General features: G+C 39.2%; 1 protein-coding gene across 1 annotated transcript; it reads left to right on the plus strand.

Annotated features, from left to right (window-relative positions):
- The first annotated feature begins 1619 nt into the window (after positions 1–1619).
- On the plus strand, positions 1620–17795 carry LOC308366359 (ethanolamine-phosphate cytidylyltransferase-like). Its single transcript, XM_080840034.1, has 13 exons — positions 1620–1912; positions 8127–8215; positions 8624–8785; positions 9363–9429; positions 9510–9594; positions 9833–9874; positions 10432–10570; positions 10745–10827; positions 13152–13229; positions 13923–13988; positions 14333–14398; positions 16202–16290; positions 16961–17795. Exons 1-13 carry the CDS (start codon positions 1785–1787, stop codon positions 17079–17081), a joined length of 1215 nt encoding a protein of 404 aa, XP_080696160.1. The 5' UTR covers positions 1620–1784; the 3' UTR covers positions 17082–17795.
- The last annotated feature ends 2101 nt before the right edge of the window (positions 17796–19896 follow it).

Consider the following 19896-nt stretch of genomic DNA (forward strand, 5'->3'; position numbering starts at 1 on the left):
CATTCATTATCAATTCTAACGGTGTTACTTTTAACACAATTAAATAGTTTACTGTAATGCTCTCGCCATAGATCAGCAATCTTCTCTGGACAACTAATCCCCTCGATATCAGAAGGGAGGGGAGTTCTGTTATTATTTATGATCTTGATCTCCTTCCAGAAGTCAGTAAGATTGTTATTCTGCATCTTTCTGGCCAGCGAGTCTGCTCTCATTGTGTTTTCATTTTTCTTAACAAAACGAAGTGCATATTTAAAACTAGCATTTGTGAGTTTTTTGTTTTCAAGCAACACTCCCTGTCTGGGTCTGCCTGCCTCTGACCAGAGTCTAAAGGCCTCTCTAGCAGCAGCATGTTGCTCAGACACAAACTCATTCCAGCCAGGCCGTATGTTAGGGACCTTCCTCTTGTAATTAATAAAAGGTTCACTGGAAGTATAAAGACATTTGACAATATCATCATACATGGCACAGAGCTTTTCAGTATGATGTGTATCCTTGCAGCTCATATCCGTGCACATAAGGGCATCCCTAGGCAATTCAACATCACTGAGTAAGCTATCAGTTAATAAAGAATATCTGTGCATATCCTCTTTGGTTATGGTCATTACAGATAACATGTAGCGTAAACGAAAAATTAAACTGAATTAACATTGCGAAGTATTTTGAAGGGAGAAGGCGTCAGATCACTGATGAGGAAATTCGACATCTTCACGGCCGATCATGAAGATGCTTATGTTGATGCTGACAAGGATGACGAGCATGAATCTGACGACTCGTCTGACCAGAAGCTGCCAGATAATTTGGCAGCCTTCGATGAAGGGGATGAGGGGCTGGAGCTGGAAGACAGTGAGTGATGATGTTGAAAAAAAAAAGGGTAGTGAGTGCTTTTGGACAACCAACAACAAACCCACGAGTACAGGATACGGGAATTGGTACATTGGTACATCTTATAATCGAAGCGTCCCGCCAAGTGAATGAACGAACCACTTGAAGTGAAAACTGGACTCAAGGGAGGCTAGTTAGGACCCCACCAGTGACGCCAAAACACTACAAGCCTCGATACGAAGCTCCGCCTGGAAGTTTCTTTCCTCCTTGTTTTGTGATGTGTGTGTGTTTTTTTGTTTCTGTTGTCATTGTTCATTGTCATTTGTCTGTGTATGTTTTAATTTACTGCTGTGCTATTATAATGTATGATGTTCTTTATGTTGTTCTTGTATTGTCACTAAGCATCAATAATAATTTTTTAAAAAGCTCCGCCTAGAAGAGCTCTACTTTCGCGACACAATTTTCGAAGCCTAGGTGTCATTTGTAACATAACTAGTTAAAACACCTTATTTCCTCATAGGTAAAATTCTCTGTTTGGCATCACCCAATTTCTATGGAAAATAAAGAAACATTTTTTTTTCAGTTGACCATCTAAAATGCCTGTGTTTTGTACAGATTAGTTTGTATTTTTCAAAAGTTTAAGTTTTGTGTGCCTTTCAGAGCATACGTAGTTTGCTAAAGGAAAATTATTTGTAACCATTGGTGGAATATATATATATTTTTAAAGTGTCGACTATTATTTTGATACAGTAACCAATGGCGGAAATAGATTGCATTTGTCCCTGGTGCAAGTGATATACTTGAATACTCTGACCGAAGACACAACCTGTTGTCCTCTTATTCGGTCAGTGTATAAAATTAAGATACTACTTAGGCCCAGCTTAATTTGATAACTGTATGTACATTTCAGACATCAACTTCAACGTGATTACGTCGTTTGTTTTGGTTTTCAAGTGTTGAAGATGATCAAGAACGGCCATCACGCCGCTAATGTTAGCGAGACAGAGAGGGAAGCCGTCGGTAATCCAGCAGTCACCGTCTCTGGTCCAGAGAAAAGAAAACGTATTGTCCAGGTGTGGTGCGATGGCTGGTACGTAGTTAATGTCAGCTCTTTTGCTTGCTTATAACTGCAGCCTGAACTTCGTTAACATTACCTTGCTAGTTGAATTAAGAATCGTTTGTAACGTTGAAGGGAAACTTTTGTCAAACCTATTTCAACGTGGGTCCTATTTTCATAAAAGTATTTTGGGGTCCAAACCTCTACCAAGGACTATTTACGATCGAAATCGATCCAGTATTGAGTCAGAACACCTGTTTTCGCGACTGACAGGCTCGTGAATGTTGTTATAAAGGTATAAAGAAACTGTATAAAATAGAAGTCTTCCGGTCTCTGACGGAGCAGCCCATTTAGTGCCAGTAGCCTACCGTGTGGTGCTAGATAAGGCACTAGCGCTTCCCTTCGATAATCGACTATTATTATGAGATTTATGGAGAGAACTGGGTACTATTCGGCGACACTCGCTAAGCGGTTTAGCGAGCTAAACTCCAGGCTAAAAAAAGACAACACCGTTTTAGCGGATTCGGCGAAGCAACTTTTGCTCAATTTCCATGGTAATTAATCGCTTAGCCCTAGCCTGCTCCAGGACAGGCTAAGCAAAGTTTAGCTGGCTAAACTTGCCACACCCACGCCAAAAGGAGGGATCCCATTGACAAGGTTAATAGTTTGATTAGCGTAGGAAGAGTTCTTTGCGATCGCCAAGAAGATCCATTTTTCCATCATGATGAGTTCTTGTATGAGTGCTACCGATCCACCCGACAAGGAATAATTAATTTAAAAGACCTTCTCGAGTCATTTATTGCATACACCACCGTCGAACATTGAATGTCTTCTATTTTTGTAGTGTCGGCGATGCCGAGAAAAAAGCACTCATAATTATATGACATTCATTGGTACAGTTGATAAACCAGAAATAACTTTCATGCTCAGCCTGAGACATGATTTTTAGTTTGCACATGAATACTAACGTTTTCTTTGATCCCAGGAAATTTGGGCACATAACCCATCACCATTACGGAGATTTGGCTAAAGTTGTTTAACCTACTTTAACTTACATCATTGCAAACGTTTAGTTTTGCAAACGTGTCTAGTTTTTGTGCAGTGGTGGATGGTGGATGTGGATGGTAAGGTGGTTGAATGATAAGAAGAAAGAAAGAAACACAATTTATTTGCATTGCTTCAATTTATTGAATTTCTTATTAATACATTTTCATTTAGTCATTTAGCAGACGGTTTTATTCAAAGCGATTTAAAACTACAATTCCGACGAAGGTGAAGGGAATCGAACTGGCGATTAACTGCATGCAAGCCCTACGCTCTGCCCGCTGCACCAAAGTTGCATGTTCGGTCAATAAAAGATATCACTACTTATACAGCCTATGGACAGTTTCTTTAATGCTGTTGCAGTCGCGACAGTGATGAATTTTGACATGATTATGGTCTTGAATTCTTCATAACGCGTTTATGGTCATATCCCGCCTTAGCGGAGAAAAAAATGAGTCTTTTTCTTTGAGTTTAGACCATTGTACCTTTCAAAAAAATCATGGTTTTGGGGATCGACCTTTCTTGCCTTTTGAAGCAAGACGTGCACGCGCAATTTAGCTGACGAGATAAATTAACTTGAGGTTAAAATAAATTAGCGCCCGTCGCCAGACCGGCTTGGCCTGTTCTCATTTAGCGAGCTAGTTAATCTCCAGTTGCGAGCTAAATTAATTATCTTAGCTTCAGTTGTACGCCGAACAGGGCCCTGGGCATACATTGTGTTTGTTTTCATATGGGAATGTGCGTACACATAATCCTATGACGAATTGTTGTTTTTGCTGTTGTAAAATTCGTCAGTCTTTCTAATTATAATCCACAGGTAGTCTAAAATGCAGGTGCGTACGTGGGAATTTGTAGTTTTGCTGGTGCAGAGTACACAAACTCAATCACCGTGCTTGAACCAAAAACAGCAAAAAACTTGTTTTATTTAGTTGTTTTATGATGACGGTTTTCTCCATTATCTAAATAGCAATAGCTACCTACCTTAAAATACCCTTACTGGTTATCTACTCAGGTATGATTCACTGAAGCATTAAATAACCAACACTTTTATCAGCGGGTCTACAGTAGTTGTAGTCCCAGGTAGGAAACATATTTATGAAATTGTGCATCTGTAGTATAAGTTGCTTTGGTTAAAAATGTCTACTAAATGAGTAAGGTCAATTTTTTGTTTTGTTTTGACCCTGAGCCAGTGGTTTAAGACCGTCCAGTTGGCCCGTAAATGCGTAATTCACAGTTTTAAATGCACTGAATTGAGATTTTCTGATAAAATGATGAGCAGAGAAATACATTTGCCCATGTTATGCACTAATTTTTGTTCTTGCGAGTGACCGCTATATTGTTTCAGCTTAAGGAGACAAGTAACCAAAGCTAATGAAACAACTTGCAAAATCTGACATGTTTGGTGGTATTAAACTTATGCAGTTTGCCATGTTCTAAGGTTTTTAATGGCAGGTTTTATATTGATAGTGTTGCATCCTTGTGGATCATGAACATAACAGGAAATACAGTTATTGTAACACAGAAGACCAATTCTGGTTAATGTGGTAGCATCTGAATACTTACAACAACCATTATAATGACTGATTATAAATGTGATAATATACGTGGCTCACTGACTGTGCAAGTCTTCGATTGAAATAGGAAGGTAATGTACGTGCTGGTCTGTTATGAGAGCCTGCTATGTTGCGGCCCTATGTTTCTACAGTAGTCCAGAGACAACTGCCTTCGCTGCCCTCGCTGCCCTCGCTGCCTATACCCCTAAAGAAAACAGAAGCAAGCTTTTCTGCTTGGGTCCCTAAATATCGTTCTAAAGTAACTTTATCTCTACTTGATGCGATTGTAGATGATGGCACTAGCTACTGGCACCTGTAGGACACCCTACTTACTCTTGCATACTTGGAAAGAAAGGGGTGAGGGAGGGGTATTCAATTGGTTGCAATCTGTCGGGAGGTCCCTGGCATTTAACACCATCACTCTGTCAATAGAAAGTGATTGCATAAAGGCGACTTTATCTTAACAATGCTACGGTTAAACTTGTTTGAAGTGACCAAATGCCCTTATAACTCACCTGTTCAAAATGTATTTTCATTCTTAACACATACTCAAAGAGCTGCCGGCACAAACTTCATTCTGATATGATTGGTTTAGAGGTACATGGCTTGATCAAAGACAGGAGTCAGCAGTAATTTTCATTTATTGGCAGGAATCTGAGCAGCTGAATAAACTGATTCAAGAAAATTCATAAATTCGTGATTGATCTGTGTGTTAAGTTTGAAAAATCAAGTTATTTTGATTTGTATGCTTTATCATCAGTGCTAGCAAGATCGCTGATGCTACAGCAAAAGATGCATCACTGTGTAATTGAGTAGTTAAAGGAGCCATCCTACGTTGGTCTCTTGGCTGCTCGTTAACCTTTAACGACAGTTCTTTTCCCAATTTACATCTTAAATTTGGTTTCCAGTTCCAGTTGGCATATTGTGGTCTTGCTTGCAATTACAAAAGAGCTAAAGTTCCATGGTGATAATCCGCTGTGTGCTGGTAGGCCTGTGAATGACTGCACAAGAGCAGTAGGACAATCCCAGAAAAGAAGATTGCATTTACTCGTCTCTAAAAACAATCCTGGTGGACTGACTGAGGTAAGAGGTCAAATGTTTAGTGATAAATCATGATTATAACCAATTAGAGTAATTTCTTCTAAGGTGGTTTTGTTTTTGTAGAAATGGTGTTTTTTAAGCCCCAGATTCAGTGGTTTCTTGGCAAATACCAAATTAGCGTGTGTGTGAACATATAGTGTGCTCTGGGTTTACCTCTCCTCATGTCTGAAAATCATCAAAATGAAAAAAAAAAAAAAGTTTAGTTTTGTGTCACATTTTTTTTTCCAATGTTGAATGAGTGATATTAGATGGTTGTCTCAACATTCTTGTCTTAACCTACATACTGACTAAAGACATTACCAAGATAGTCTGCTAAATGGGTGACACATTACCTAGGCTTGTAGCTAAATAAGAGAGCGGATCTCTGATGCCTGAGCCATACATAGCATAACCTTTTAACTTACCAAATAAGAAACAAGGACTTCAGAAAAGATCTGCAAACATAATGACTATTTGCAAATCACCCCATTTTTAGATACTCAAAATGTGTGTGTGTTTGTCTGATTTTGGAAAATTGGTCTTGCTGTGTTCCATTGTTAAGATTATATGGATATGTTTCAGATGGATGCTGAGAAGACCTCCCCAGACCTGACAGACAGGTTGAAGAGAATGGAGCTGACTGCTGGCAAGTTACATGGCAGTACAAATGCAAATATTTCCACTGATGTAACCATACCAGGGAAAAGCTGTTTTGTTTTAGACAGAAAAGTTAAACTTTGGGGGTGGGACCTCTACAAGGGTAGGAGTGTGTGTGTGTGTGTGTTTGTGTGTGTGTGTGTGCGTGTGTGTGTGTGTGTGTCGGTGGGGGCTGGGCGTAACTGTACGTTTAAAAAAAATTGAGCATTTTTCTGTATCTCTTGTTTGTTCTCCTTTTGTATCATTGTTGCTCAATAAACATACTTATATAATAAAGAAAAGTTATACTTCAGCCTATAGTGATTAACGATTTAAATCAATTATAATGAACGTATAATACACATGTATTCCATCGCCTTCGATGGAATTCCATTTCAAAATAAAGGAATTATTCTTGAACCTTGGTGTAGTTTGGTTTACAGTGAACTTTCTCCCACGTGGTCTATCTCCTCCCTTAGAGCCACAGGCGCTGATGAAGTCTCTAGCATGTGAATAGAACGACTAATGAAGGGGTGATGGTTTACGCTGTCCTATTGGTGCTGTGGCAGAGATGAATATACCTGAACATTTCACTTATTTTAGGTACTTTTCAAACTGTCATTTTATTTGTCAGTGTATTCATTGGAAGGGAGAGTCTTTAAGGTTTATGGCAACACTATTATCACCCTAGTGCGGGGATGTGGTGTGAACTTTATTAGGTACACCTTGCTAGCAGGGCTGCTGTGCATGATTGCTGGTCCTGATTAATTATTTTAGCGGTTCCCCATGTACTGTATTGTTACGCCAACTTGACTCATTCAAACACTTAAATAAATAATAATACATTTGGGCTTGTATTAAATCCTATTACAGTAGCCTTGCCAGTAAAAGCAGCAGTAAGGACTTCTGTTCCAAAACTAGCAAGCTAACTACATAAAAAGTGTGGTGTTTACAAAAAGCCTTGCAAACACCAAAAACAGCCTATTTGCTATCAAGATGAATTTGAGGATGGTACCAAAACTAGTTGCCTATAAAATCATAACTCAAAAAGTGTCAAATTGTTGCATAATTTTACTTTAACTAAAAAAATGACTTTCAAATGTTGAGTTAGCAAATGACAAAATCATTTTGTGGACAGTCAAAGCCAGCATTATGTAACATGATTCACTGACTAGCTAATACTGTGTTAGACCCCTTTTGCCTCCAGAGCTGTCTATGTGGCATAGATTCAACAACATAAATGTTGGTTAATATTAAGAAGATGACATCACACAGTGCAAATTTGTGGGCAGCACTTTCATGATGTGAATCTCCCATTACACCACATCCCAAGATGACAGATAATCTGCAGACCAAACCTCCACACCAAGTGGCAGCCCCCCAGTCGTTGGGACTTGGTTGCCTACACACAGCATCCAAGCGCATGTGTCTGTTACGATGAAAACAGTCAACATTGAGCACTAATGATCAAATTTACCCTCTAAATACTATGTTGCTAGTCCCCTTTTTGACTAATCTTGTACATGAAAAATGCAAAAGCAAGACCATGGCTATAGTTGCAAAAAAGAAACCTTTACAAAAAACAGAACTGGGAAGGCAGTCCTGCCATGTAGTTTGAGGTGGTGGAAGTAGAATTTGTCTTGCTCAGTTTGTCATGGGCTATATTGCCACGCCATGGTTGCGCTGGATAAAATCATCCAAATGAGATGTACATTTAAATAATCTAAAATAAATGAATGTTCCATTGTCTCTTACTGGTCAGGAAAAGAGTGCAATGATCAAGTCCCAGCTTCACTGAAGCACTGTCACTGTTAAGTGCTGTCTAAGTCTAATGAATCTCAGTTGTCAAAGTGTGTTTTGTGTGCCTGCATGCTGAATGACTCGAGAGACTGTCGTTTGTCTTCATGTGTCCACTCCTGTTCTATGTTTTGCAGCTATGACATGGTTCACTACGGCCACTCCAACCAGCTGAGGCAGGCTAAAGCCATGGGGGACTCCCTCATTGTTGGGGTGCACACTGACCGTGAGTATGTGTGTGTGTGTGTGTGCGTGTGTGTGTGAGTAAGTGTGTGTGTGTGTGTGTGTGTGTGAGAGTAAGTGTGTGTGTGTGTGTGTGTGTGTGTGTGTTTTGTGTGTGTGTGCGTGTGCGTGTGCGTGTGCGTGTGCGTGTGTGTGTGTGTGTGCGCATGCTATAGCCATGGTGGACTTTAATACTGCTTACACATGAACATACAGATTTTTGGGGTACACACTGACCGTGAGTTGTGCATCTTTAATAGTGCTTACAAATAAACATACTCTTGCATCCACCCCTCATATTCCACTCTTATAAGTACTTCCCTATGAATTTCAAACTGGAACATAGTTAACAAATTTTCTCTTCCATTTCTCCCCAACCGCTGGCCTCTCTTTCACTCTCTCTATTCTGCAGGAGAGATTTCTAAGCATAAAGGGCCTCCGGTCTTTACCCAGGCTGAGCGCTATAAGATGGTGCGTGCCATCAAATGGGTGGATGAGATTGTGGAGGGGGCACCCTACGTCACCACCCTGGAGACCCTGGACAAGTACAACTGTGACTTCTGTGTACACGGAGGTTAGAAAATGCACTGTATTTGTGGACTGCATAAATATAAGAAATATATTGAGGGGTGACAGTGGTACAGGAGGTAGAGAAGTTAGTAATCAGAAGGTTGCTAGTTCGATTCCCTGTCGAAGTGTCCTTGAGCAAGACACTGAACCCCTAATTGCTCCTGATGTGAAGTGTGCCATCAGTGTAAATGTAAAAAAGATGTATGCATACTTAAGTCGCTTTGGATAAAAGCATCTGCTAAATGACTAAATGTAGATGTAAATATACTCTCCAGCATGTGCTCCAAAGAGGTGGTATGATACAGTACACTTTTTGGCCAATTCAGTGAATTTCTCCACATGGTGCTCTAGCTGTCCGTTTGTGTTCACACCGAGCAATACACTTTTCCAGCCAATCAACAAGATTGCATCAGAATAGCTGAAGGGAGGAATGTGTTTGATTGGAAGTTGAGTTCAAATATCAACAATCTTTCACCGGGATCGAGGACCCCACCTTTAAGGTTGACATAGTAAAATCAAATCTTGCAACTGATTTTTAGTTTCTAGTGTATAAAAAGTTCTGCCATGATCTGTGTTTTCAGATGACATCACACTGACTGTGGATGGGAAGGACACTTATGACGAAGTAAAGAAGATGGGTAGATATAAGTAAGGACATTAAACCCTTTAACTTTTCCATGAGAATATCACACCATGTCATCCTGGATAATGGTCCTCCCTCTTTTCAGAGAGTGTAAGAGAACCCAAGGTGTGTCCACAACAGACCTCGTGGGACGGATGCTTCTGATGACCAAAGCACATCACAGCAACATGGTAAGCATCTGTCTGTGATTCTTTATTTGTATCTGTGATTCTTAGTTTGTGTCTGTGATTCTTTGTTTGTGTCTGTGATTCTTAATTGTGTCTGTGATTCTTTGTTTGTGTCTGTGATTCTTCGTTTGTGTCTGTGATTCGTTGTTTGTGTCTGTGATTCTTTATTTGTTTCTGTGATTCTTTATTTGTGTCTGTGATTCTTTGCTTTTGTGTCAACCTCTGTCTCTCTCCTGCACAGGAAAATTCGGATTATCAACAGCACACTGACAACTTTGGAAAGGTGATATGTATTCATTATTTATATTTTCATTTGAGATTAAGTTATTTCATATTTCATTAGACCACTTTCATGACCAGTGGATGAACATTGGAAATGGAGAAGAAGTTATGACTATGGTTCAGGAGGTAGAGGAATCGGTCAACAATCGGAAGGTTGCTAGTTCGATCCCGACTCCTCGTGGCCAAGTGTTGAGGTGTTCTTGAGCATGATACTTCGTGCTCCCGATGTGCAGGTTGGGGCCCTGAGTCTGAGCCTTGGCCATCGGTGTGTGGATGTATGAGGCATTACCATGTAAAGTGCTTTGAGTGCTCTGCGCTGTTAGTAGAAAAGTGCTGTATAAATGCAGTCCATTTACCATTTATGTCTTGTGTAGTAATTACAATAATAATCCTAAGGAAAAAACAGTCTTTGATATTGAAAGCAAGCTTTTGTTGTCTTCAGTGTACATTTAGTGCGGATGCTCGCTTATATATTAAAAAGCAATACAGTTGCCCTCAAGGAAGGCTGTCATTTGTTGTATAGTGTTGAAAGGGTTCTGAGGTGGTTTTGTAACGTAGGGTCCTAAAGGCCACAGTCCGTGGACAGGCGTGTCCCAGTTCCTGCAGACGTCCCAGAAGATCATTCAGTTTGCCTCTGGGAAGGAGCCACAGCTGGGAGACACCATCATCTACGTGGCTGGAGCGTTTGATCTCTTCCGTATCCTTTACTGCTAAAAAACAGGACCTTTTTCAGGAAGCCACTTCACAAACTTCCCAAAAGCTGTGGTGATTGTGTGGGATGTGGATCTGTGAGCTCTTACAGAACATGTGAGAGAATTCTGTTTTACTTTTCAAATGATGAATTAAGTTTCCTTGACTGTAACCGTGTGAGACATTGGTCATGTGGACTTCTTGGAAGCTGTGTACAAGCAGGCAGAGAGATCATACGTCATTGTGGGTCTACACTTCGACTCGGTGAGTCACTGTGGCACAGATTACATTTTCAGTGGCAAAGATTAGTAGAGATGGAATATGATAGGTGAAAATTCACCCTAGTTACCTCAGGACTCCGGAGCTGCACGTAAGTACATTTATTAAACAAACAACAACAACAATTGCAATCGGGCTCCCCTCCCAGCACAAGGCTGAAAGTGAAGGCAATGATAAACCCATCGCACAAGATTTATATACTAGTCAGAAGTTTAGTTTTCAGCAGGGATAACCACGTGGTGGATTTCTCACATCTGAGGCTCCCTGTCTTGCAAGGATGGCAGCTTTGCACAAGGTCGGAAGAAGCACAGTTTCCTTCTTATCTCCTCTGGTCTAAACATGCTCTTGTACATATGCAGACTAAATGGCACCAAATATCAAAGTAACACACGCACAGAAAAGCCATGTTCCTGCTTCCATAAGCACATGATTCATAGAAGGTAACTAGAATGCGTTTCGTGAACGAACTGCGAGAGTGTGCTTGTTCTGTTAAGGCCATGACAGAGAGAACAAGTGCCTTGGAATTGGGGCAAGTGTCAGCTGTGCGCGCCTACCACTCACACTCTCCCTGCTGGATGAGCATGCACAAATGAGTATGCATGAGTGAGTATGCATGAGTGAGTATGAGTGAGTATGCATCAGTGAGTAAACATGAGTGAGTATGCATGAGTGAGTATGCACGAGTGAGTATGCATAAGTGAGTAAACATGAGTGAGTATGCATGAGTGAGTATGCATGAGTGAGTATGCATGAGTGAGTAAACATGAGTGAGTACACATGAGTGAGTATGCATGAGTGAGTATGCACAAGTGAGTAAACATGAGTGAGTATGCATGAGTGAGTAGAGCCCTGGTATGGAAGGGGTCTCTTAATATTCCTAGTAATACAGTTGAATGGAGAGGTACAGAGAGAAGAGGAGCCTTGGGACCTTGGCGCAGGTGTCAGTGAAGCACAGGGGCAAGCCAGTTTAAAGACCCCATTATGATGTCATAATGCCACAGAGTTCTGCCATACAAGTCTATGGGGAAAAAAGGTGATGGAAAAAGAGGAATAAAAAAAGAGTGGCAAGGAGTACCGCCACGAAAAGATATAGCAGGGTGCACCAGTTTGGGCCGGACGTTTCGGTGTTTGAACGGCGTCTCTATCTCAATCGGGCGAGGCGTAGTTAGCTGCAAGAAAAACGGGGAGAATAAATAAAGAAAACTTACGAAGAACAATAGTCGGGCAAGCACACTAATTAATAATACAAGGCACTTGATTATTATATTCTTAAGTCAATAACAGTGTTTGGAAATAATCTCCATCAGAATATCATATAGCATATACAAAAATAAAGACCTTAAATAGAAGACATGGCTGTATTCTGTAATTGAAAGGCTTTTACCACTTTCAATTATTTATTCCATCGCATCCAACAAAAATGATTTTTTTTAATGTTAATATGTAAATGGATGTAATTGATTACTTTATACAAATTTAAGTGACCCAAGACGTGAGCTACTTGAATCAAAATAAATCTAAATAAATGTTGTTAATGTCATGGTGTAATGGCCTTTCTCCATGTATCCCTCAGAAGTCAAAACATTTGATCAGTTGTCTACAATTTCAGTTCCAATCCTCACACAGCATTATCATTGTGATAATAACATCGACTTTATCATTGTGATGAAATTGATGTCTGGTATACTTTTATTTGGCCTCATTTGCTGATATTGCCTTAAAGTACTGTTGTTTTCCTTTCATCTGTTAAAGCCTTTTAATCCTTCAAGATTTGCCGCAATTTATTTAACAGCTTTTTTAACTCTTTTTCACATGTCCATATCTACGTCTTGTGATGTAAAGGTCCAAACTTAACAAAACTTGATACATTCATTCACTGCCTAATTCTTTGGACACACCAGATTCAGTAACATTTTGTCCTCAACTTGAAATATGCCATTTTACCCTGGCATCCTCAGCAAAATTGCAGCCACCCAAATGTAATCAGTCATTTGTCTGTGTGAATGTCTGATCTCCATCAAACTGCCCTGTTAAACCTGCTGAAACCGGTCTAATTCCGAATTTTGCCATGCTTGCTTTGATCTGATGATCACTGTTGCGGTTATATATATTGTTGATGCTATTGTGATTGTATGAGTTATAACCTGCTAGAATGATGTGTTATTTTTGCTATTGCGAGAATTATAATTATTTAAAAATGTTGTAAATTAAGTTGTTAAAACATCATAATGAAATACACGAATATGAATAACATTACATACATACTGTATATGAATATAAAATATTGTTTTTACTGTTTCTGTCTTTAGGAAGTGAATCGCTATAAAGGAAAGAATTATCCTATCATGAATATTCATGAGAGAACTTTGAGTGTGCTGGCTTGCAGGGTAAGACACACACACACATACACACTTCCTGTCTCTATTGTGTCTTACTAATTCTATTGGTCTGTCTAAAACTCTGTCCACAAAACACTCTCATCGGCTGAGACATTTCACTTTTAAAATGAAACAGGATAGAAGGAATGAATACAGAAATTCAGTAAGAGGGTTGTGCTAAAATAAAAAGATCATTCTCTTAACCATATTATCAACAAGAATTGTTGTTATCAACAAGAGAATGATGTTGAGTAAAACTGCCAATGAGCTCCTACTGAACTAACTCCGAACCAACTCTTAATTCAGCTAAGCCTCTACATTAACATCTAGCCCAGTCCACAAATGAGAAAACAATGTTCTCTACTTAGGCCAACATATCAAGGCTTTTTTTCAAAAGTAGATCCCATATTACCTATGTCTTGAACTTAAAACCAATGAGAAATGTACATCAGTATTTACTGATATATATGAAAAACTGGTGCCGTCTCCCTTAAAACAATTATGTCATGAATTTAAAATCAAACAAGTTGGGATGTGCAGAATGTGGCCATCCTCATTAGGTTTACAGTCAGCCGTCTCCACAATTGTCTGCTTGAGTCTGGCGACCTTGGTCAGTTCAGAGGTTTCACAGATTATCTCTCTTTTTTTGCTGCCATTTGCCCTTTTTTATTGTATATGACCTTTTCCTTTCTCCACTCTTAGTATGTGTCTGAGGTCGTGATCGGAGCACCGTATGCTGTGGGGAAAGACTTGCTGGACCATTTCAAGGTATGCAACCACTAAGAGCAGCAGTATTTCAGTATAGTGCTGTACACACACAGAGTAAGCTATAGAATTTTGGGTAAAACACCCAATTCATGGAAGTGTCCTAGGAGTCCATCTCTGAATGCCTACCAACAGCATGTACAGCAGTACATGCGAGTAGTTTAAAAAAAAATAAAAAATTGAGCTGGTCAGTTGGAAGGTTCTATGTCAATACATATAGAATGGTCCTATAGCCTTACTTTGATTTATCAAATCTAGTCATATCTTTTCATCTTCAGAAATCCAAACGATAGAGGAAGTCAGATCTTGCTTTGGAAGAACCGTGTTTAATGGAGTGTGTTTTGCAGGTGGACATTGTGTGTCATGGAAAGACGGAGGTGTTTCCAGATAAAGATTCCTCTGACCCTTATGCTGTAAGTATGAAACTATTTCATTTAGCCAAATATCATTCCACTTACTGCATTTTAGCATGGTTATAAGTGGGTAAAAAAATGGTAGCAACCCATTCATTACTTTATAGCTTCCAAGTTGATTCCAAACAATAATCCATCATTTTCTGTGGAATTGTAGTATCATGTAGTTAATATGAATGTATGTATGTAGTAGTAGTGAGATTTGATGTTAAGGTTTTAAATGTAGGAATAGAAATGGTAAGAGGGATGTAAAATACTGCATTTCCTATTTCTGTTTAAGTTCTCTACAATGGCTATATGACTAACCGTATATGATTGTCCACTGATACATGCAGTTGTCAGGGCCGGTGAGGCCAGGTCAAAGTAGTGAACTCAAAAGCAGACAAGTAACGCAGGAACATTTTAGGTGTCCTTTAATAAAGAGAAGCAGTCAGGCACCCAGTTGGCAACAGAAAAGTCAAAAAGGGAGCTCATAAATCCAAGCCATAGCAGAGGTACAGGTAAGGTTCAGGCAAAAACAGGCAGAGAGGTTGGTACATAGGTAGGCAAAAACACAGGCAGCGGTACAAAAGTGACTTGGCTTGACTCACGTGGGAACACAGAAAGAGGTTGGCAACAGATTGGCAGATGTACAATAGTCTCCAAAACACAAGGCAATAAGTAGAGTCCAAAAACAGGCTTGGTTGATAGAATCCAGTAGTAGCCTTTCCAACAAGGCTCAGGAAACTGACGCGATAATCTGGCACTGAATGTCAGTCCTGGTGTGTTTTTAAAGCCGTGGCAAACGAGGAGAGTGGAGTCAGGTGTGGTTGAGCAGGCACCAGTGAGTGGTTCAGTCAGGAGACAGGGCAGAGGTAAAACCTGGCACGGAGCATAAGGAACAGCACTGATATGCCAGATCACAGCCTACAGAGGGCGTGGACCAGGCCGGGCTGTGACAACAGTGTCATAAACATTTCAGCTTAAACCCTTTAACAATATGTTAAGTAAACAAAACCATACGACAATTTGACATTGTTCAAATATTCCCATTAAATCTCATAATTACTACAAAGTTGTTCCATATGAACTCAGATATTAGCATTTTAGAGATCTTTAAAGCTATTAAATACATTTGCGGGATGTTGTGGGTGAAAGGAGGGGTGTTATTGTATTGGCTGTTGACCTAAAATATAAACAACCTTTCAACCTTTGGAGTCAGGGACTGCGTCTTAAAATGTTTTTCTGTGGCTTGAAATGTGCATTTAAGAATTGCTATCAGCACAACGGAATTTTCATACATAGCTTGACCTCTCTTTACCAAACAAATGCTGAGTTGATGCCGTGTTTTTCTGATATTCCCAACCTGGGATTGGTTCAGTAGCAGAATCCTTATGGAGAGGGCTATTCATGTTTGCCCATTCGAGTGTTTTTCTTAATGGGAGCGTTTGTCACTGTAAAGAGGTCCAGATAGTTCTGGTAATAACTGTCAAATAATAAATTATGTCAATGTAGAACATTACTATATAGAATAAGAAACTGACAATAACAAGTTTACATTGTCTATTGTATGTTTCGTTAATAAATATTTTACAGAACATAGAAATACATAACTATTTATACTACTGGATCATTACACTACACTATGGACTATACTCAAGCCAATAAGAACTGTTGATATTCATTGTACGAAGACCTATCCACCTGTGTGTGTGTTTCAGACTCTAACTTTCACACAACAATAAAGAATACATGACCTTCACAAACAGAAGCCATTAAAGATTAAAGACATTCAAGACATTCCTTCTTTTGTTTCTCACACAGGAGCCAAAGAAAAGGGGTATTTTCCGTACAGTGGACAGTGCCAATGGCCTAACTACAGATGATATTGTTCAGAGAATAATTGAAAATAGGTAAGTGATGCCTCCCCGTTTTTTTTTAGGGGGAGAAACTAGTGTGTAAGTATATGTGTGCTTGACCACTACTCATCTGTCCTAATGACCACTACTCACTTCAGCTACTAGTGTTTTCTTCATGTTTGTTCATCAGTGAGGTGTTGTGAATGTGATACGGGGAAGTGTGAGAATGGGACTGGCAGCCCTCCCCCAATTCAGGATGAGCAAAGTGGCATATCGTTGATGGATGGGGGCTGAAGAGTCAAAAGATTCATTCAGGATTAATTAAAGTGACCCTTATAAATGGGCTAATCGAACTAATGAAAAAGGCTGCGTATTTTATGGACATCGGCTCATTTTAGAAGGGCAATGTTACCATTTATTTTTGCTGTGATTCTCATGGAAATGATTGTGAATTATCGCTCAGGGTGATTCCAACTTTTAAACTCTACACTAGCACTACATGTGCAAAGGACCTCTGTACATATGTTAGCACTCCCGGTGCAAAGGAGCTCTGTACATACAGTATGTTAGCACTACAGGTGTTAAGGAACTCTGTACGTATGTTAGCGCTGCAGGTGTAAAGGAGCCACAGTGGCATTGAAACTTCCATCAACTGAAATAGTTTTAGATGTAAATGTTCCCTTTGTCCATCTTCACCCCAATCTCTCTTCTTCACCTTCCCTAGGCTTCAGTATGAGGCTCGAAACAAGAAGAAGGAAGCTAAAGAGATGGCCGTCATTGAGGCCATGCGGCGTAAAGAAGAGGGGGAACCAACAGAGGGCGCCGCCCAGGCAGATGTGCTGTAGGTGAAGAACCTTTATGCTTCAACCAGACCAGGCCAGGCAAGACCGGCCCTGGGGACACCAAGCCAGACCAGCTACTACGTCATCCACAGCCTCTGTTGCTCAGTAAAAAGAAAAAAGAGAGAGAATTGCACATGCAGCTTCTAAAACAGCACACCTCATCAACTGTTCACAGAAAACATTTTCAGCTAAGGTTGGTTGAACAAATATGTAGATTTTTAATTTAAGCTAATTGAGAGACAAACATAAATGTTGCTTATTATGACTCTAGACCTGAAACATGAAATCACAAATTGTTGATTGTTTAATACTTTGTCTGGGAAAGGATATGCTGCTTCTTTATATCGTCTCTGTGTTATCATAACATTTTAAGGTGTTTTTGTTTTGTTTTTCTTAAAGCAAATCTGTGAACAATGAGTACATTTTAGAATGATTGTGACGTGTCCCATGCCTGAAAAGAAAAAAAGACTTACATAATCAGGGAAGTGCATGGGAAACAATTTGAAAATGTTAATATCGGCATTGTTATTGATCAGTCGCATTGCCATCTTCATGATTTTAGTTACACTGGCATATTGACAAAAACAGTAAAGGGATATGAAATGTAAAAGTAAGATTCTACAGTTGACTCTATTCAAACCAGAGAACAAATATGTCATAATGGCAATAATATTGTAATAATCTGTATTCAGAGAATATAATTAATAAATATATTGAGGCAACTGTTAAACTGTTGTTGTTGTTTTTTTTCATTAACAGGTGTGTTTACTTCTCACCATGTTTACATTAGTCCATCATTTGTATTTTAGTTTTATAGTCGTAGAAATGGCCAACATCACCATACTGTTTAATAACTTAATCCCCTTTGAATATGCTGCATCCTTGCTTGCATAGCAAAGCGTGGCACATTTAATAGAGGCCTGACACATTCATTTCTTCTACTGGTACACAACGTCAAGCATTACGGTTCTAAATGTATGCCACGGTGATACATTTTACAGTAATGGTGTGTTTAATCACTTTGCACCACGATAATTAGGTGTTTAATATGAACAACACAAACTTAACATCTGTAACTAGAATAGACTTTATTTGTCATTGTTCATTAGATAGACAACAAAATTAGTCTAGGCAGGTCAAACTAGGTAGTCGAAGTAATAATCTCTTCAACAAACATCAGATGATTGGTATAAAAAATATAAACATAAACAGTGCCTTGCATACGTATTCACCCCCTTGGATATTTTACCCTTTTATTGCTTTAATAAATCAATCAAGGTCAATATAAGTTGAATTTTTTGACAAAAAAAAATACAAAAAGGCCCCTTTTAATTTCAAAGAGAAAACAGATTTCTACACATTAATATCAATTCAATAAAAATATGATATGTAGAATAAGTGATTGCATAAGTATTCACCCCCTTTAAAGTGACTGACCTAATTCAAGGCCAGCCAATTGGAGCTAGAAGTCTCACAAGTAGTGAAATGGGTATCAGTGTTCAGTGAATGTGTCTCAAGTGATTGTAGTATAACGACGCCTGTGTCTGAAAGGTCCATTCACTGGTCAGTATTTAGTAATCAGTATTCCTGGCTACCGTTACATCATGAAAACAAAAGATCACTCCGAGCAAATCCGAGAAAAGGTTATTAAAAAGTATAAGGGGAAGGATACAAAATGATGTCAAAGGCACAAAACATTCCCTGGAATTCTGTTAAATCCATCATCAAGAAATGGAAGGAATATGGCACATGTGTAAATCTGCCTAGAGCAGTCCTCAAAAACTGAGTGACCGTTCAAGAAAGAGACCACCAAGACACCTATGACTTATCTGAAGGAGTTACAAGCTTCAGCAGATGAGATGGGAGAGACTGTGCATACAAGAACTGACTGGATTATTCACCAATCAAAGCTTTATGGAAGAAAGCCACTGTTGAAGAAAACTCATATTAAATATCGACTAGAAAGGCATGTGGCCAAGTAGAAGAGAGTTTTTGTCAAAAAAGCCAACTTATATTGACCATGAAAAAAAGGTAAAACATCCAAGGGGGTGAATACTTATGCAAGGCACTGTATACAGTTCCTGCCCAACTTACTTGTACAACAGTAGCATTCTCCTCTCTTTTAAAGGTGAAACATTCTCATCTCAATGAGATAACCCCTGTTCAGAGCAGATTCATCATGCCCACGAAATGTCACTTCTTGCTCACCCATGTGCAACACCAAGTTTGACCAGATTAAAATAGCTGCCCAAACACTTGTGTGTGTTTTATACCTTAGCTGTCTGGTGGAGATACTTTTTCTTTTTACCATGTGTACATTTTTTTCTATCCCTGAGGTTTTAAGACTGCACCAGAGATATTCTCCCCACCCGCTCCTCAGCCCCCATCTGTGCTTCTCAAACCTTTTCAATGTTCATCAGGTGGTTTATATTTATACACAGTCTTGGAAATAGAATAAGCTGTGCATGTTTCTATAGCAAACACATACTGTATGTCCTCTTAATTCAACATCAATTTAATCTTAAGAGAACACTGTTTTACCATTAAGGTGTTCTACGTAGAACATCTTAGTGGTAATACAGTGTGATTGAATTGAAGTTTAATGCTCTCACCCTATTTTACACACTATACATTTTTTTGTATCATGTATATACCATCTGTATATACCATGTTTGTATGTATTGTGTACATTTCCTAGCAAGTTTATTTTGATGCGTAAATTAATTATCTGCCAGGGCATTAATTCGCATGAATTGATTAATTTGCAGGGCATCTTTTTTCCCCACTGCATTTGTTTAAGCTAATGGACCTAATCTTT

The sequence above is a fragment of the Sprattus sprattus genome (assembly GCF_963457725.1).
Source record: "Sprattus sprattus genome assembly, chromosome: 1".
In the NCBI taxonomy this organism is placed as follows: Eukaryota; Metazoa; Chordata; class Actinopteri; order Clupeiformes; family Clupeidae; genus Sprattus; species Sprattus sprattus.

Excerpts from the sequence above, each read along its gene's own strand:
- LOC308366359 (XM_080840034.1), top strand. The coding sequence starts at position 1,785 with ATGATCAAGAACGGCCATCACGCCGCTAATGTTAGCGAGACAGAGAGG. Across the intron at positions 1,913-8,126 it reads CAGGTGTGGTGCGATGGCTG|CTATGACATGGTTCACTACG; the intron begins GTACGTAGTTAA and ends TATGTTTTGCAG. Across the intron at positions 13,989-14,332 it reads ACTTGCTGGACCATTTCAAG|GTGGACATTGTGTGTCATGG; the intron begins GTATGCAACCAC and ends TGTGTTTTGCAG.